Raw genomic sequence first — 20636 nt, 5'->3', positions numbered from 1 at the left:
ATTTGTCCCTTTCTTCTAAGTTGTCCCTTTTATCGGCATATAGTTTTCTGTAGTAATCTGATGTTTCATATTTCTGTGGTGGTGTTTGTAACTTCTCCTTTTTCATTTCTGATTTTGTTGATTTGTGCTCTCTTTTCTTGATGAGTTCAAACTAAAGGTTTATCAATTTTTTAAATCTTTTCAAAGAAGCATTTTTTAGTTTCATTGCTAATTTTGTTTTTAAAGTTTATTTATGCTCTAGTCTTTATGATACGTTTCCTTATACTAACTCTGGGTTTTGTTTGCTCTTTTTATGGTTTAGGTGTAACATTAGGTGGTTTGAGATTTTCCTCATTTCCTGAGGTCTTGTATCACCATAAACTTCCCTCTTAGAACTGCTTTTGCTGTGCCCCATAGATTTTGGATCATTGTTTTTCATTTTCATTTGTTTCTGGGTATTCTTTTTTAATTTCCTCTTTGACTTCTTCAGTAATCCATTGGTTTTTTTTTTTTTTTTTTAGTAGCATATTGTTTAGCCTCCATCTTGTAGTGTCCTTTGACTCCTCCAACAATCTCTATTTTAACATCTGTTTTATCAGGTATAAGTATTGCTACTCTGGCTTTCTTATTATCTCTATTTGCATTCAATACCTTTTGCATCCCTTCACTTTCAATATATGTGTGTCTTTAAATCTGAGTCTCCTATAGGCAGGATTCCTTTTTTTTTTTTTTGCCTTCAGCCACTTGATGTCTTTTGGAGCATTTAATCCATTTACATTTGAAGTAATTATTGCTATGCATATTCTTATTGCCATTTTGTTAATTGTTTTGGGGTAGTGTTTGTAGGTTCTTTGTTGTTCCTGTCTTCTTTTGTTGTTTGATGACTATCTTTAATGTTTGGATTCCTTTTCTTTTGTGTATCTATTATAGATGTTTGGCTTGTAATTACCATGAGGTATTTATATAACAATCTATTTATACAAGATTGTTTTAAGTTCTTGACCTCTTAATTTCAAATGCATTTTAAGAATCCTGCATTTGTACTTTCCTCCCGTCACAATTACTGTTTTTGATATCTTTTTTTTGTCGTTCAGTTTCTAAGTTGTGTCCAACTCTCTGCCACCCCATGAACTGCAGGACACCAGGCTTCCCTGTTCTTTACCATCTCCCAGTGCTTGTTCAAACTCATGTCCATTGAGTCACTGATGCCATCCAACCATCTCATCCTCTTATGTCCCCATCTCCTCTTGCCCTCAATCTGTCTCAGCATCAGGGTCTTTTCCAGTGAGTCAGATCTTGCTTTAGGTGGCCGAAGTATTGGAGCTTCAGCTTCAGCACCAGTCCTTCCAGTGAATATTCAGGGTTGATTTCCTTTAGGATTGACTGGTTTGATCTTGCTGTCCAAGGGACTCTCAAGGGACTCTTCTCTAGCACCGCAGTATGAAAGCATCAATTCTTCAGCACTCAGCCTTCTTTATGGTCCAACTCTTAGGTCCATACATCCATATTCTTGTTTTTTAACCTGCCTACTAGCTTTGTGCGTGGGTGATTTCCTACCTTTACTGAATGTTTGCTTTTACCAATGAGCTTTTTCATTTTGTCATTTTCATTTTTCTAGTTGTGGCCTTTTTTACTAAGAGAAATTCCTTTAATATTTCTTGTAAAGCTGGTTTGATAGCGCTGAACTCTTTTAGCTCTTGCTTGTCTGAAAAGATTTTGATCTTTCCATAATATCTGAATGAGAGCCTTGCTGGGTAGGGTATTCTTGGTTGTAGGCTTTCCTTTCATCACTTTAAATATGTTGCCCTTCTGGCCTACATAGTTTCTGATGAAAAGTCAACTGATAGCCCTTTATGAGTTCCTTTCTGTGTTATTTGTTGTTTCTCCTTTGCTGGTTTTAATATTCTCTAATTTTTAACATTTAATTACAGTATTTTAGTGTGTTCTTCTTTGGGTTAATCCTGTATGGGACTCTGCACTTTCCTGGACTTGGATGTCTGTTTCCTTTCCCAGGTTAGGAAAGTTTTCAACTATTATGGCTCAAATATGTTCTCAGCCCCTTTCTCTCTCTCTTCTGCCCTGTAATGTGAATATTAGTGCATTTGATGTTGTCCCAGAAGTCTCTTATACAGTCCTCATTTCTTTTTCTTTTTTCCTTTTCAGCAACAGTGTCTGTGTCTGTACCATTACTGTGTCTGTACCATTTAGTTTACGTTGATTCTTTTTAGTATGTTTTTAATTTCAATTATTTTTCATCTTTGTCTGGATATTATGTATATTTTCTAGTGATGAGTGATAGTCACTCGGTCATGTCTGACTCTACGGCCCCAGGACTGGAGCCTGCCAGGCTCCTCTGTCCATGGAATTCTCCAGGCAAGAATACTGGAGTGGGTTGCCATTTCCTTATCCATTATATTTTCCAACTCTTTGCTAAAAACCTTTAACTTTCACTCTGTGTACCCATTTTTCCCCCAGATTCTCTAATCTTTATGATCACTATGAACTCTTTCTTAGGTATTTGCCTTTCTGCACTTCACTTAGTTCTTCTTGTGGGGTTTTATCTTGTTCGTTCATCTAGAACATGTTCCTCTTTGCCTCGTTTTGCCTAAGTTGCTGTTTGTATTTTATGTTTCTGGTAGGTTGGTTATGTGTTCCAGCCTTAGAGAAGTGGTCTTCTGTAGGAGACCTCCTAATGTCCCAGCAGCGCACTCCCCTCTCGTCACCCAGGCTGTATGCTCTGATGGCTCCCTGCTGTGTGGGTCCTTCTGTTGTACTGAGCAAATTATGTGGGCTGTCTGGTAGGCTTGGTTGGCTACTGGTCAGGTTAGTTGCTAAGCCCTGCCCTGTGCAGAGGCTACTGGCCCCTGGTTGGTAGGACCAGGTCACAGGGTAGCTGACTGTAGAACCCCAGGGGGCCCAAGGCTAGTGCTGGTTCATTGGTGGGTAGTCAGGGTCTAGAAGACTCCCAGACTATTGCCCACTCTATGGTGGGTGAGGTCAAGTCCTGAGTTAGTGCTGGTCTACTGACAAGCAGAGACAGGTCCTGGAGTCCAGGTGCAAGGCCGGGGGTCCTGACTGTTTTCAGATCACTGCTGGGAAGGAGGGGTAGGGGAGGGGCTGTTCCTGACACAGTTGGGTACAGGGTCTCAGATATCCCAAAGCTTTTCTTGGGTTGCTAGTGGGCAAGGCAAGCACCCAGGCCCATGTCATCCCAGGACATGGCCTGGGCTGCTGGTGGGACTTCAGGCTACAGGATTGTGGCTATCTTGCATGTGGTGTCTGGTCTGGGTAAGGCCGGTCCAGAGGTTGGAGCTGGCTCCCTGAACAGTAGAGCCAGGCAGGGCTACATCTTGGGGCTAAAAACTAAAAGGAAGATTCCACAGTGGCCCTTGCCACTACCAGTGCATATGTGGTAGAAGGAACTCCCAAGGATGGCTGGTGCCAGTGTCTGCGTCCCCAGGGTGAGCTGCAGCTGCCTCCTGCCTCTGAAAGACTCCACCATCAGCAGGTAGGTCTGACCTAGGCTTCTGTCAAATTATCTCTTATGCCCTGAGTCCCAGAGCATGTGAGATTTTACGTGTGCCCTTTAAGATGAATTCTCTATTTCCCCTGGCTCTCTGGGAGTCCAGAAAGTAAACCTCACTGACCTTCAAAGCTAAATACTCTGGGGGTTTATCTTCCTGGTGCAGGACCCCTGGTCTGGGGAGCCCAGTGTTGAGGCTCAGACCTCATAGTCCTTTGGGAGAACCTTTCCGATATAATTATTCTCCCATTTGTGGGTCTTTTTTCCGAAGATATAGGACTTTACCATATCTTGAATATTACCATTTATCCATTTTGTTGTGGTTCATTATGCTTAAGCTGTGTAAGATCTTTTGGTAGGTTCCAGTTGTTATCATCAAGTGTTGTTCTGGAAATCGTTGTGATTTTGGTGTGCCTATGAAAGGAGATAAGCTCAGGGTCTTTCAAGATGACTGACTGCCATCTTGGTCAGTCTCCTCCAGAGTGAATTTTTAAAAGAATATTAAGTCCCTTGCAGAATTATAGAGGGCTAGAGCTATACAGCCAGAAATAAGGAATGCCATAAAATCATCATATCATTTTGGGCGGAAGACAGCTGCTGTCCTTGAAACTAAATGCTTACTTTATGGCTGACCCCACTAACACCAGACACTGTTCCCTATCACTACCAGACTTCCTCACAGTTCCCCTGACTTTCCGTCATTTGCTCCTAATCCACAGTCTCTTCCAATTTGAGATGACACATGTTGTCATGCCCACCAGAGTACAGGAAAGCACCCGACAGGCATTTCAACTACAGGAGAAGGCGATGGCACCCCACTCCAGTACTCTTGCCTGGAAAATCCCACGGATGGAGGAGCCTGGTAGGTTGCAGTCCATGGGGTCGCCAAGAGTTGGACATGACTGAGCGACTTCACTTTCACTTTTCATTTTCACGCATTGGAGAAGGCAGTGGCACCCCACTCCCAGTGTTCTTGCTTGGAGAATCTCAGGGACAGGGGAGCCTGGTGGGCTGCCGTCTATGGGGTCGCACAGAGTCAGACACGACTGAAGTGACTTAGCAGTAGCAGTAGAAGGAGGTGAGTGCTGCCCTCTACCAAGACCCACAAGATGGAGACTTCCCCAAACATAGAAAGGGCATTGAGGGCATGGTCAGCCCAAAAGAACATAACTTCTGCCAGGTTTTAGATCCATGCTGCTTCACCTTTACTGTATTCACCACCTGGAGCTGTTGCTAAATGCCTAGTCCAGCTGAGAGGAAGGGGCTCAGTTGAGCCACACTGGGACCTAAGGCAAAAGGGAAAATGAGTAATACTGACCCTGTATTTATTTAAAAATTTGATACTCGCTTATCATAGAATTTCTATTAATCGTTTAAAAAAATATTGCATTAAAATAGCACTTCTCGATTACTTTTTTGGCACCCAAGGCAAGTGCCTTGCGCACATCACTCCATTTGCCCTCGTCTGGCCCTGTGAGTCAGTAGGTCTGGTCTGGGGCCCTAAGCTGTGTTTCTCACATGCTCTCAGCTGTGCCCATGCTGCTGTTCCATGGCCCATACTTTGAGTAAAGAGGTTGTAAGATCATTTTGTCTGAGACACTGCTGCTGCTGCTACTGCTGCTAAGTCGCTTTACTTGTGTCCGACTCTGTGCGACCCCATAAACAGCAGCCCACCAGGTTCCCCCCATCCCTGGGATTCTCCAGGCAAGAACACTGGAGTGGGTTGCCATTTCCTTCTCCAGTGCATGAAAGTGAAAAGTGAAAGTGAAGTCGCTCAGTCGTGTCCGACTCTAGGGACCCCATAGACTGCAGCCCACCAGGCTCCTCTGTCCATGGGATTTTCCAGGCAAGAGTACTGGAGTGGGGTGCCATTGCCTTCTCTGTGTAAATGTGGTGAGTGGCACTTTATATACTGGTCTAATTTAACCCTCCAAAGAATCCTGTGAGGTAAGATAAAGGTCTACTCATTTCAACATCAAACATTACCATGTGGTCACACAGGTATAACACCTTTATATCATGAAGGGCAAAAACTCATTCCTAGAACATACACTGTGACTAGCAACTGCCTCTGCTGCAAAAGTGGCCATCTCCTAAGAGGCTTGGGCTGTCGGGAAGTAGTTCAACTTGGTGTTTTTCACACAAGTGCAAGCCTGTTAGCGTTTTGCCATTCCCATATCAGTGTGTGTTTCAGCCTCTGTGAAGTCGATGCAGAACGTATGGGATGAAGATAAGTACATTTTTGGTGTCTGAGACATAGACCAATTGAAATTTAGGATTCAGATAAACATTTGTTCCCTACTCATTGAAGTGAAAAAGTGGAAGTGTTAGTCGCTCAACTGTGTCTGACTCTTTGTGACCCCATGGACTGCAGCCTACCAGGCTCTTCTGTCCATGGAATTCTCCAGGCAAGAATACTGGAGTGGGTAGCCATTCCCGCCTCCAGGGGATCTTCCCAACTCAGGGATCAAACCTGGGTCTCTGGCATTGCAGGTGAATTCTTTTTTTACCATCTGAGCCACCAGGGAAGCCCATTTTATTTGTCCCCTACTCATTATTTTTCTCCAAAAATATCTAATTAAAAATTAATAAGGTACCCTATAAAATGCCTTGAAATTTATCTTTCTTAACAAAAGCTATGTAAATATGAGCTCTCTGTAGATGGTCACTGAAATCAGTAAAAACTTCACCTTGAAAAGGAAATTCCATCAGTGCCGAAGTTCTTGTGGGTATTTTTTATTGAAAGGTCTTTTTCCTTCAATAATGGACATTTTACATTAAAACTTTATACAACCAAAATCTCAAAATAATATTAAAATCACACTAAGGTATTTTCATTGTTAAGTCTACTTCATTTTATTGTTGATAAAAATATTGCCAGACACTTGTAATTCTAATGTTTCTGCTTTAAAATAAGCAATTAAAACTAAACGTCACAAGAAGAGACAATACATACTACAATTTGCTAATAACTGGCTAAAATGATAATTTAATAGTAACATGTATAAGAAACAATTGCACTTGAAAAAAAGTAAACAAAAAAACCCTCTAGTTTTGTATATTTAAGTCTTATGAACAGAGGTTAATCATCTATAACCTTGCCAGAAGTGTATGTTTGTTTAAATTAAAAAAGAAAAAAAAAAAAGCTTGTGAATGTAACTAGCAATCATTCATTTCTTTTAAAAGTCTTGAATTCTTATATGCTTTACAGAATTTCCCCCATAGTTTGTTGATCAGAAAAGACTGCAACACAATAAAGAAAAATAACACTTCATTGGTATTTAGTGCAAATTTGGAGTAATTTTTACATGAAGTATTAAACATGTAGCCTTTAGAAGTTGTTGGAAGTAAGTGCTATGACTGTCTTTTCCTCAGTATACTCTTCTTTTAAAGATTTTGATGGAAAATTTTTAACTGAGGTATTTCTCCTCCTTTGCATCGGCTCAGTGGTAAGCCAGTACAGACTTGACTTATCTACCATTCTTCGTCAATGACCTGATTTCTTCACCTGTTCTCTGCCATTACTGTGATTGTTATTCAAAGCTGACAGCATGAAAGAAAAAGTCAATGCAGAAGAATTAATGTAGCACTATAATTCTAGGGCTCTAAGTGGAAAGATTCTTACTAAGAAAGTGTTATATTTGTGAGGAAATCATCGAAGGTAACAAATGCCTACATATTTGATTTAGAAATGAACAGTGTGGAAAACGTGCGGTGGAATATTAATTGCGTCTCATAGCCATTAAAAAAATTAACGTCCCATTGATTCTTAACAGTTTGAAGGTCCACTATATATGTTAACTCCAGCTTGCAAAAGTACAACTATCCACTTCACCACACATACCAGGTACTACCATAAGGCTGAGCCATTGTTTCCAGAAAGAAAATGCCTTGTATACAGTAAATATTTTTGCACTCATCCTTTAAGATACATAGTAGAATAACAGCACATTGTCATTGCATAAACATAAAGGAAAATGATACTAATAAAATACTAATAAAATGTGGTTTTTTAGGAGAAAAAAAATGGGTGTAATTCCTTCCCCTGCTGCACTAAGCAAAGGATTTGTATTTAGATTTTGAAGTCAGAATTGAAGAAAAAGGGAATATGTCAACATCATGAAATGTAAGTTAAGTACTAGCAATGTGTGGGTTTGCTCTGTGTTTCATGTAAAGCAAATTTAGGGAAATTAAAGTGAATATATGTGGCTTTTAAATTGCCAAGCCCCCCCACACCTTTAAAAAAAAAATTCTCATGTATATAATAACAAGGCCACTTAAAACTCTTGAGATGTTTTAGTGCTACTGAACATTTGACTCTAAATATGAATTACTTGGCTATGGTAAAGAAAGAAGTTCCCCACAGCAAGTCCTTAGTACAAAAGGCTTCAAATCTTGTCTTACTGTTAACTTTCCCTAGTGACTTCAGAGATTTTCAGACATGTAATGTTGTAGGCTCTTACACTCCGTAATAAATGGATGGTTTGGAGGTTGTTTTATTATTTTTCTTGTCTCACTTTTGCTGCTTTGGGTGAAGTGAGCCTCCCCTTCCGAGTTTTAAAAAGTAGGTAGCACTAGAAGCAGGGTACCCAACACTTCTCACCCTTTGTGATCTATCAGAAGTTAGCTGAAGAGTTCTTACCAGAATATATACAATCTGGCCCCATCCTTACAGGCTCTCTGAGTAGGTCTGGGATAGAGTCTGAACTTGTTAAGAACAACTATACTAAATGGGGATTCTCAGAGACAGAGAATTTGTAGTTTTTTTTTTTTTTTTTTTTTTAATCATTTATTATTTAAACATTTAAATAAAAATGTTCCCTAGGAGCCAGCTGGGCCAAATGGTTAACATGTCCCTAAGGAGAGTTCTCGTCTAACAGGGCCCGTAGCTCAACAGCACAGCAGAAGAGTGAACGGACTCGCTGTGTTAGTTTCCAGCCGGGGCAAAATCATGAGAAGCAGAGACGGGCACAGAGTTGGAACACAGACTTTTACCTTGCTGTTCCCAGTGGCTGCATTCAGGAGAATAGGCATCCTTGTCCTTTCACTAAGACTTTAGAAAAGGGTAGAAATCCCCAAGCACATGGTAAATAAATGGTTCAGAGAAAAGAAACTGGAGTAAAGAATCAAGAAAACCATTAATATTACAAAGGCTGGCAAAAGGGCATGTTCTGAATGGTGTGCGGGTGTGTGTGTGTGGAAGGGCCATGGCAGGCTCTTGTGAGGTCTTAGTCGAGAGATTTTACTTCATGTGGTCCCTCGGACGGAATTTTCTCTTCAAAACTAGGAGGAGCTCAAGGCACCAGGACCTAGGGTTGTGCAAATACACTCTTTACAAGGAACACCACCAGTTCAGTTTCTAAACATTATTTTAGAGCCTATAAAACATGCTTCTTTTTCCCAGTTTGGTTTTCTTTACCTCATATAAAAAATAAATAAATAAAAAGGGCAAGAGAAGAGCCAATGACTGCAATAAGAATGGATAAGAGTCACTCTTTACTTAATAATCTGCGGACAGTCGCTCCAGGCCTTGGCTTTCCTTTTGGCCAAAGCCAGCCAGGCTGGCTCTGTTGACACGGGGGCAGCATCTGGGTTGGAAAACCTCTTTGTGACTTCTTTCACCAGTGGTGCTGGGGGAGCTGAATCCGAGATCTCCACTAGATTTTGAAGGAAAAGGAGAAAAGAATGTAAGTCAGAGCCACATTTTTTTGATTTATCACAAGTATGAGATTAAGAAAGCAAAACCCACTGAAGTACTGAGCATCTGTGGCAAGAAGAAATTAGGGAAAGAAACCTATGTGATCCTAACGGCTGCATACAGAATTACAGTGATCACAGTGCAGTCAATTTTAATTTCAAAGAATTTCTAGAAACCCAGTTTTCTCTGTGCACAGAAGCTATACCTGCACAATAATAGTAATAATAGGTAAATTTGTGATTCTAAGTCATACAACTAGTCAATTTGATGAAGAAAAAGATTAAACCAGTAGTTTTGAGAGGGTAACAGGCAGGAAGGCCAGGGGTCTCCAAATGGAGGAAATAGCCTGCAAGTGTCAGACATTTTTATCTCCCTTAAGTGGCAGGAAGAAACAAACTACCGATATTTTTTTCCTTCTCTATACAAATTTAAAAGGAGGTTTCTCTTAAAATTCTGTGTTGCCCTGACACCTGGTTCCACCTGAAGTTAACCAATGCCTTTTTCTTATGGAAATGTTTATCTTAAGCTATGCTAATGTACTATGCATGTACCCCAAACTCTGCCTTCAAGTCAGTTCTGCCTTTTGGCTCAGAACTTACTTGATAAACCAGTATGTTATACTCTGATATTGTTCCTCTAATCTACGTAAATAACACTATTTGTATGGTGCTCTGCCCTTCTTCAAGATTCAAGTTAATCCTTTTATGGCCCAAGATGAACCATTTGGAGCCAAGATTATCCCAAAATACATCTTATGGGTGAGGGGCCTGGTGCCATTCTAAGTTTTGAGACATTCCTTTCTTTCATTAATAGACTGCTGGTGACTATATAACATCCAGCTAAAGACTAGCAGGGGGGTACTCTTTCTGCCCCCTTCTGATGCCTATGTCAGAAGCTTTCTCTATCTCCTTTATACTTTAATAAAACTTTGTTACACAAAAGCTCTGAGCGAGCAAGCTTTGTCTCTGGCCCCGGATTGAATTCTTTTCCTCCGGAGGCCAAGAATCCTGGCGTCGTAATTCAACAACAACCTTTCAGTTTGAAGTTTGAACTTGTTAGCTGGTAAGGTTAAAAGCTACTTCCTCCACCAAGCATGCCCTGCGTCCCTCCTCCCTCCAAACCCTATGGATCCTGCCTGCTCTTATGACTCAGACTTGTCTAACAAATTCCTTTGCCTCCTATCACTATTTATCAGACCTCAGAGGCTTGGTATGGTGAGGGCTCCCATCTTATCTTCGGGTCATATGTAGTGCCTATGGCAGTGGCCTTACAGTTATGCAGAACTCTGGAAATAATAAACAGACAAAACTTCAGAAGAAGGCTTGTTTTATTAAGGTGGAGCCAACTCTGAACTGCATTTACCCTTTGGTGTCTCTAAGAAATCAGGCAGGCAAAGGTTGATCTCGTTGTTGACTTTGGAGAATTCTGAAAGAATTCTCTCTTGACCCTTATCAATACGATGTTTAGAATCCTTAATTCCTGGGTATAAGATCAAATGAAGTAAGTCCCTTGGAAGTCCTTGAGAAAATCTTCCAAAGTGGTTTTCAAATGTAAAGTTTTTTTCCTCCACACCAAATAGTAAATATAGCTTTCCTCGTGAGACCTCTTTACATTTCCAGACCTCGGTTAGCAGGTATTTCTTAAGGCATAAAAAAAAATCTTGTGTCTAGAAGGTGGGTGTCCTCTGAGGAACAGACAGGGCTGCCTACTGGGGAAAACAGGGACCCTAACAGTCCCCACAAGAGAGTTCCAGAAAAACATCTATTTCTGCTTTATAGACTATGCCAAAGCCTTTGACTGTGTGGATCACAATAAACTGTGGAAAATTCTGAAAGAGATGGGAATACCAGACCACCTGACCTGCCTCTTGAGAAATCTGTATGCAGGCCAGGAAGCAACAGTTAGAACAGGACATGGAACAACAGACTGGTTTCAAATAGGAAAAGGAGTACGTCAAGGCTGTATATTGTCACCCTGCTTATTTAACTTACATGCAGAGTACATCATGAGAAACGCTGGACTGGAAGAAGAACAAGCTGGAATCAAGACTGCCAAGAGAAATATCAATAACCTCAGATATGCAGATGACACCACCCTTATGGCAGAAAGTGAAGAGGAACTAAAAAGCCTCTTGATGAAAGTGAAAGAGGAGAGTGCAAAAGTTGGCTTAAAGCTCAACATTCAGAAAACAAAGATCATGGCATCCAGTCCCATCACTTCATGGGAAATAGATGGGGAAACAGTGGAAACAGTATCAGACTTTATTTTGGGGGGGCTCCAAAATCACTGCAGATGGTGATTGCAGCCATGAAATTAAAAGATGCTTACTCCTTGGAAGAAAAGTTATGACCAACCTAGATAGTATATTCAAAAGCAGAGACATTACTTTGCCGACTAAGGTCCGTCTAGTCAAGGCTATGGTTTTTCCAGTAGTCATGTATGGATATGAGAGTTGGACTGTGAAGAAGGCTGAGCGCCGAAGAATTGATGCTTTTGAACTGTGGTGTTGGAGAAGACTCTTGAGAGTCCCTTGGATTGCAAGGAGATCTAACCAGTCCATTCTGAAGGAGATTAGCCCTGGGATTTCTTTGGAAGGAACGATGCTAAAGATGAAACTGCAGTACTTTGGCCACCTAATGTGAAGAGTTGACTCATTGGAAAAGACTCTGATGCTGGGAGGGATTGGGGGCAGGAGGAGAAGGGGACGACAGAGGATAAGATGGCTGGATGGCATCACCGACTCGATGGACATGAGTCTTAGTGGACTCTGGGAATTGGTGATGGACAGGGACGCCTGGCGTGCTGGGATTCATGGGGTTGCAAAGAGTCGGACACGACTGAGCAACTGAACTGACTGACTGAACAGCCCCCGAGAGGAAGCTCTTTCAAACTCTCCATCCTCCAAGTGACTTGCAATAAGGAAAGTCATAAACATTACTGGATCATTTTATCTTTTAACAGGATAAAGACTTTTTTTAAACTTGCCCGTATCTCTTACATGTCATGAATTTGTATAAACACTGCTGTTGTTCATTAACATCAGGGACTTAGAGCAGAACAACTGTGCTCTCTAATGTCACACCTGGGTCAGAAGTTAGCTATCTGAAATCACATCGGTAAGAAGGGGCCAGCCCACTTTTGCCTGGAGCATCTGAGCCACTTGGATCACCATGATTCAGAGAAGCAGTTTCCACTTCCAGCCAGGGCAGAGCTCCAGGTAGGGGATTTCTCACACTGGTCTTAAATATGTGGCATCAAAGGAAACAGGCTCCTGAATCTGCTTTTCAGCTCAGGCTTGATGTCAACTACTTGGCTTTGAGACTATCAAAAAACACTGGCTCCATTTAAATTCTACCTAAAATTCACCCTTTCCCCACATCCTAATATAATCTTGTCTCTTGTTTAGATGGTTCTTGTGGTATGCAGTCTTTCTTGCTACAGGAAGTCAAAAAACCTCATCTTGTTGGACCACAGGCAGTGGAGGTGGAGAAGGCTCATATCACCTTGTTAAAGGCTCAGGAATTTAACAAGCCACTTTATATCACATTGGTAGTTTGAAATTAGCCATGGCTGGGAGTATTTACACCACAGAAAAGGACAAATACTACAAATCACAGGTATCTCCAATCCCTGAAGACCTGACTGTTAAATGTGTATCATTACCCCACTGATAGTGGGTATGTTTCTGATATTTATCCATGTCAAAGTTTATGAATAGGGTGGCAAGCCAGCTTGTGCTCTGAAATGCCTAAAATGCTGTGCTAGTTTTTACACTGGAGGAAATAAAACATGATTTAAGGGAAAAAAACCTTTAAGTACACATAAGTAGAAATGGACCTGTTCTCTCTTACCTGTCACTGATGTAGGAAGAGTGTTGGCCTTTTTGAGTTGTTCTCTGCGCTCAAGCCTGGACACTGGTGTCTCTGGCTTCTTCTCTTCTGGCTGAGTGGTGGGCTTGTGCAGGGAACCAGCTCTGCTGACGCTGCTGCTTCCAGGCTGTGGGGTGACACTGACCTGCAAGGACAGAAAGTCAGGGAAAGCATGTATCCATCCTAAAGGCAGACAAGGACTGACCATGCAAGGCAAAGCTGCTTGGAGGTTTCCACCAGCTGGCCCCCATCTTCTGCTCCCAGAGGAGGAGCCAGACTGCACAGGGAGCAGTGTGTGCTCAACCCTGGCCCCCAGCCAAGGAGAAGCTCAGTCAAATGTCCCAAAGAGGGGATGCTACATGCTTTCCCAGAAGAGTCCCATCAAACTATACAATCAGAGCCACAGAGCAAGACTCCTAATTTCCTCTCAACCCACTGCTTGAAATAAAGTTATTTTCGTATTTTTCATATAATTGTTGTGTGCGAGGATTCTGCCAAATCAGGTTAACCCAAGAGCATAAGGAAACCAAATCAAATTTCTAACTGAAAATACCTCTTTGGCTTAACAGTGGTCAACTGATTTACTGCTCTACTCTAAGTATTTTCCACCATTCCCAGCCAGCCTTTTCTCATTACTGTTGTTTTAAATCCTGTGAACTAAAAGAAAGCCAAGCTTGGGAGTTCCCTGGCTGTCTAGTGGTTAGGACTTGGCACTTTCACGGCCAGGGCCTGGGTTCAATCCCTGGTTAGGGAACTAAGACCCCACGAGTCTTTGTGGTGCTCGAAAAATAAAAGAGACAGCGAGCCAAGCTCAGAGTTAAAGCCGAAGACCAAGCTACTTACATGTTCTCTGGAGAGCTTCTCTGCCTGTTTGGCCTCCCTGGCCTGCTTCCTCTCTTCCCGAGTTGCCTGCTGCTCCCGAAACCCCTTCTGTTTCTGCAGCGCCAGCGTTATCCACAGTGGCTGCGCGGTCTCAACCTTCTCCACAAGTTTGGAGCCATCTAAGGAGTGTCTGCTCTGAAGCATTGGCTTTTCTACGGGGAAAAAAAGACTGATATTGTGATATAAGAAATACATATTTGATCTTTGTCCCTGTTTCTGGCACTGAATTCCTAAAACCCTTGCAATTTCCTAACTGATGAGAGCATAAAGGTCTCTCTTGTTCTGCTAAATGAGGTGATTCCTGGGAAGCATGTAAAGATGGAGTCTGGTTGGCAGTATCCACCTGATCAGAGGGTTAGAACTTTGAGTCCCACCCTCAAGCTCTAGGGAGGGGCAAGGGGGTAGAGGCTGAGTTCAGTCATCAATGGCTGATGACTTAATTGATCACAACTTGTAATGAAGCATCTATAAAAACCCAAAAGGACTAGTCTGGAGGGCTTCTGAGCTGAGAACACACAGAGGTGCTGGAGAGTGACTAGCTCAGAAAGTATCGAAGCTCTATGCCCGTTTCCCATACCTTGCCCTCTTCATCTCTTCCATCTGAGTTATATTCTTTATATATATATATATAAACTTTTATGTATGTGTGCGTGCGTGTGTGTGTGAATACACACAGGCTTCCCTGATGGCTCAGCAGGTGAAGAATCTGCCTACCAATGCAGGAGACACACGAGATGCAGGTTTGATCCCTGGGTCAGGAACATCTGGAGAAGGAAATGGCAACCCACTCCAGTATTCTTGCTTGAAAAATCCCATGGACAGTGGAGCCTGGTGGGCTACCATCCAAAGGGTCACAGAGAATCAGAAATGACTAAGCACAGCACACATATAAACTTTAAGCCAATAACCTAGTAAGTAAAATGTTTCCCTGAGTTACGTGAGATCCTCTAGCAAACTAACTGAACAACATGGATTTGCAATTGGCATCCAGTTTGGGGGCAGTCTGGTAGGACTGAGCTCATAACCTGTGGACTCTAATGAATTAGTCTCCAGTAGAGAATCAGAACTGAGTTGAACTGACACCAGCTTGGCTATGTGGGACCCACACCCCACCACCCCGCAACAGAATCAGTCAAGACAAAAAGCAGGTTTGCCCTGAAACTAACTGCTCACTCATCTCAGTCCCTCATCCCCTAAAACTGTGACATATTAATCAGCCCAAGAAACAGTCAGCTATCCCTTTCTGACACACAATGTGCCAATGCCTGAGTGACTACCCTGGGTGGGAAAGTAGCATCTTCAAAGGAAAAAAACAGGAGCATTTCTCTTTCCTCAAAATGGAAGAAAAAATCGTCTCCACTGTCAAAAAACATCTGGCCTACAGAGGACCCAGGTAGTTATTTGATTGTCCTTTTTTTTATTGCTTTCTAAAATTGATTTTTTCAATGGAACTTCCTCCTCCCCCTGCCCCAACCCCACACTGTCCCCTGACGAAACAAGTGGACCAAACGTATAAAAGAGGAAAAGGGGGCACTGCTCTCCTTAGTGGGGCTGCTAAGGGCACCAGGACTTGGAGGAAGACAGTGAGAAACGGTGGTTTTGGCCCATTGCCCTCATTTGATAGATGTGAGTACTTGAGTCCAAAGCCGTCAAGGGCAGTGACCATGGTCATTTAGTGCACAGCTGAAGCCTGAGCCGAGGACTTCTGACTTCCAGTCTGCGCTCCTACCATGGTGGACTGTCTTGTCTGTGCAAGTTGGGGCAACAAGCTTCCCAGGTGGAGAGGATCAGAGGTTGAGTAACTGGGCTCTGGAATTGAGCAGAACTGAGTTTGACTTTATGTGACACCAGAAAAGCTACTTAATCTCTCCAAGCTTTCATTTTCTAATCCATAAACTAGAGTCAATAATGGCACAGGCCTCATCAGGCTAATGTGAAGATTAAAAGGGGTGTTGGTTGTGAAAACCTTTAGAACTGTGTTTGGCATATAGTAACACTCATCTCACACACTAGTAAAGTAATGCTTAAAATTCTCCAAGCCAGGCTTCAGCAATACATGAACCATGAACTTCCAGATGTTCAAGCTGGGTTTTAGAAAAGGCAGAGGAACCAGAGATCAAATTGCCAACATCTGCTGGATCATGGAAAAAGCAAGAGAGTTCCAGAAAAACATCTATTTCTGCTTTATTGACTATGCCAAAGCCTTTAATTCTCCAGTGTGGAACTGGAGAATTCTGAAAGAGATGGCAATACCAGACCACCTGACCTGCCTCTTGAGAAATCTGTATGCAGGCCAGGAAGCAACAGTTAGAATTGGACATGGAACCACAGACTGGTTCCAAATAGGAAAAGGAGTACGTCAAGGCTGTATATTGTCACCCTGCTTATTTAACTTATATGCAGAGTACATCATGAGAAATGCTGGACTGGAAGAAGCACAAGCTGGAATCAAGATTGCCAGGAGAATTATCAATAACCTCAGATATGCGATGACGCCACCCTTATGGCAGAAAGTGAAGAGGAACTAAAACGCCTCTTGATGAAAGTGAAAGAAGAGAGTGCAAAAGTTGGCTTAAAGCTCAACATTCAGAAAACGAAGATCATGGCATCTGGTCCCATCACTTCATGGGAAATAGATGGGGAAACAGTAGAAACAGTGGCAGACTTTATTTTGGGGAGGGCTCCAAAATCACTGCAGATGGTGATTGCAGCCATGAAATTAAAAGACGCTTACTCCTTGGAAGGAAAGTTATGACCAACCTAGACAGTATATTCAAAAGCAGAGACATTACTTTGCCAACAAAGGTCCGTCTAGTCAAGGCTATGGTTTTTTCAGTAGTCATGTATGGATGTGAGAGTTGGACTGTGAAGAAAGCTGAGCACCGAAGAATTGATGCTTTTGAACTGTGGTGTTGGAGAAGACTCTTGAGAGTCCCTTGGACTGCAAGGAGATCCAACCAGTCCATTCTAAAGGAGATCATCCCTGGGTGTTCTTTGGAAGGAATGATGCTAAAGCTGAAAGTATAGTACTCTGGCCACCTCATGTGAAGAGTTGACTCAATGGAAAAGACTCTGATGCCCTGGGAGAGACTGGGGGCAGGAGGAGAAGGGGATGACAGGATGAGATGGCTGGATGGCATCACCAATTCGATGGACATGAGTTTGAGTGAACTCAGGGAGTTGGTGATGGACAGGGAGGCCTGGCGTGCTGCAATTCATGGGGTCGCAAAGAGTCGGACACGACTGAGCGACTAACTGAACTGAACTGCTCTACAAAAGTAAGTGTTCTTGGGAATTCTCTGGTGATCCAGTGGTTAGGGCTCTACACTTCCACTGCAGAGGGCGATCCCTATTCAGGGACCCTCACCCTGGGGAGCTAACAGATTGAGCCACAGACTGGGCACCCCAGTCCTAGTATCTTTTGTGGAGGAGACAAGTCCCCTTGGCTGCTGGGAGAACCTCTGGGACAGAGGGCTGGAGAAGCAGAGACCTACTCATGAGAATGGTGCATGTATTGGCTTGTCAACAATCAATGTGGAGAGAGCTCTGCCCTGGTGGCTGCCAGCCTGCTGCACTCTCCAGTCTGAGCTGGGTGAACTCCTCAGCCTTACTCTACACCACAGTGGCGTGTGACCTGGGCCAACTGTCCCCTGGGAAAAGACTTGGTCTAGCTACTCAGAGACAGACTGGGAGCCCTCAGATGTGATCTGGATGGGGTGGTTGCCATTGTCAGCATGTGGCTGGGTGGCCCCCCAGAAGCCTGCCCCAGTTTTGTCTCCCGGCCAAGCAAGAAAGCCCCACCCACTCCTCACTGCAGTTCAGTGCTGGTCCTGGAGCAGACCACCCTGGGAGAAAAATGCCACAGAGGCAGCCAGATTTCTGGTGGCAGCATGGCCATCTCAATTCCTGCAGCCACAGTCTCTCCACTCCACAGCCACACACTAGATCTGGGATGAACACAACGAGGAAGGGACAGAACCCTGGGCTGAGTATGAGCAGTGCACCTACACAGGTGTGTGGGTCCTCTGTGAATGCACAGGCTTCACTTGCTTCGGCAATCCCCTCCTTTGGAGCGGGGCATGCACTCAAGGAGAACAGAGCCTGGTCAAGCCTGACCCACAAGGCTACTCTAACGACTGGGGATCACAGCGCCCTGCTGAAAGTGTGGCAACAGCCACAGAGCAGAGGAGAAGTCCCATCTCACACCCCACATAGGCTCTAGATCCCCCTACACAGCCCCTCCTCAAGGTGATAACGGCCAGCACAACTTGAGGGAAAACATGGCTGGCATCCGTATCAACCCAGCCCTCATACCAAAGGCACTGGGCACACATAATCCATACAGGGATGCACCCATGTAAAAATACTCCAAGACCACAACAGATAATGTTTCTCCTAAATTCATAAAATAAAATGAAAAGGCAGAGGAACTACTCCCAATTTAAAAAGCAAGAGAAATTCCCTGAAATAATGAAACAGAGCTCACCAGTCTACCCAACCCCAGTTCAAAACAGTGATAGTAAAAATGCTAACTGAATTAAGACAGATTACTAATAGAAATTCAGGTCACTGTAACAAGGAACTAGAAACTGTAAAGATGAACCAATCAAAAATAGATAACTCAACTGCCAAGATTAAAAAAAAAAAAAAGCAATCTAAGAGCAATGAATAGCCAGCTAAAAGACAAAGAATAAGCAACCTGGAAGATAGAATAATGAAAACCACCCAATCAAACACAAGACAGAAAAACAAAAAGAAAATGAAAGCAACATACAAGATCTATGGTATATATAAAACTTGCAAGCCTGTGTATAATAGGGGTTCTACGACGGAGAAAAGAGAAAGATTGAAAATGTATTTGAAAAAACGGTGGCTGGAAACTTCCCAAAGCTAAAGAAGGAAACAGGAATCCAGGTACAAGAAGCTTGGGGGGGGGGTCCCAAAAAAAATGAATCCAAACAGAACCACAACAAGACATATTATAATTAAAATGGCAAAAGTTAAAGAGAGAATTCTAAAGGCAACAAGAGAAAAACAGTTATTTACAAGGGAATTCCAGTAAGGTCATCAGCTGATTTCTCTGCAGAAACTTTGGACACCAGAAGGGAGTGGAGTGATACATTTAAAGTCTTGAAAGGTCAAAACCTGAAACTGAGAATACTCTACCCAATAAAATGATCGTTTAGAATAGAAGGAGAGAGAATTTCTCAAACAAGCAAAAACTAAAAAGAATTCAGCAATAATAAATTTACTCTAACAGAAATACTGAAGTTTCTTCTCTGAATAGAAAAGAAGAATTTCTAGGAAAGGGAAAATCATGATAGGAAAGGCAAACCTATAATAAGAACTGAAGATCACCTAAATAATTCAGTGTGTGTGCTCAGTTGTGTCCGACTCTTTGTGACCCTTTGGAGCCCACCAGGCTCCTCTGTCCATGGGATTTCCCAGGCAAGAATACTGGAGCAGGTTGCCATTTCTGCCCCCAGGGATTTTCCGACCCAGAGATCAAACCCGAGTCTCTTGTATTTCCTTCATTGCAAGTGGATTCTTTAACACTGAGGCATCAGGGATGCCCCCCAAATAATCCAGTACTTAGATCAAAAAACAAACAAGAAAATGTAAAAGCAATTATAACCATAATAAATAGTAAAAGGATAAGCATGAAGATGTAAAATAGGACAGCAAAATCACAAAACATGAGGGAGGAGAGCATAAAACTACATCTTTTAAAATGTATTTGAATGACTATCAGTTTAAAGCAAGCAGATATAGTCATGGGTCAACATACATGAACTCCATCAAAACCACAAATCAAAAACATATAATAGATTCACAGAAACCAAAAATAAAAACTGAAGCATGTTACAAAAGAAAAGCATCAAACCATGAAAGGAAAAACAAAAAGAAATGAACAAAGAACTATAAAAATTACTGGAAAACAAAGATTAAAATGGTAATAAGTACATACTTATCAATAATTACTTTATGTTAAATGTCAAAGGACTAATGCTTTCATTACAGGGGGCACGGGTTTGATCCCTCATCAGGGAACTAAGATTCTGCATGACATGAAGCATGGCCAAAAAAATAGGGGGAAAAAAAGGACAACCCAATTAAAAAATGGACCTAAGAACTTTCTTGATGGTCCAGTGGTTGAGAATCCACCTGCCAATGCAAAGGACATGGGTTTGATTCCTGGTCCGGGAAAATCCTCGCGCTGTGGAGCAACTAAGTCCACACACCACAAGTACCGAGTCCGAGCTCTAGAGCCCCCGAGCCGAAACTACTGAAGCCCACACACCTACAGCCTATGTTCGGTAACAAAAGAAGCCACCGCAGTGAGAAGCCTGCCAGCAGCAATCAAAAGCAGACCCTGCTCACCACAACTAGAGAAAGCCCACATGCAGCAGCAAAGACCCAGCGTGGCCACAAATGAATTTTTTTTAAAAATGGACCTACATAGATATTTTCCCAAAGAAGATACACAAGTCACTAACAGGCACATGAAAAGAGGTTCAACATTGCTAATTATTAGTGAAATGCAAATCAAAACCACAATGAGACACCACCTCACACAGGTCAGAATGGTTGTCATCAAAAAGTCTATAGATAATATCGGAGATGATATGGAAAAAGAGGAACCCTCCTACACTGTTGGTGGAAATGTAAATTGGTATAATCATTG

The 20636-nt window shown here is 42.5% G+C and overlaps 1 protein-coding gene across 2 annotated transcripts in view; it reads right to left on the bottom strand.

Moving 5' to 3' along the window:
• The window catches only part of KIAA1211 (KIAA1211 ortholog), a 293290-nt gene continuing 278878 nt past the window's right edge, over positions 6225-20636 (bottom strand). For both annotated transcript variants that reach the window (XM_018049481.1, XM_018049482.1), the window contains 3 exons: positions 13913-14103; positions 13052-13214; positions 6225-9159 (listed from right to left, as the gene is read on the bottom strand). In XM_018049481.1, coding sequence (XP_017904970.1) covers positions 8999-9159; positions 13052-13214; positions 13913-14103 — 515 coding nt within the window. In that variant the 3' untranslated portion in view covers positions 6225-8998. The remainder of the gene's footprint in view (positions 9160-13051; positions 13215-13912; positions 14104-20636) is intronic.

The sequence above is a fragment of the Capra hircus genome, chromosome 6, assembly GCF_001704415.2.
Source record: "Capra hircus breed San Clemente chromosome 6, ASM170441v1, whole genome shotgun sequence".
NCBI lineage: Eukaryota > Metazoa > Chordata > Mammalia > Artiodactyla > Bovidae > Capra > Capra hircus.
The sequence above is the reverse complement of the archived record's forward strand: the minus strand, read 5'-3'. Positions and strand labels throughout refer to the sequence as shown.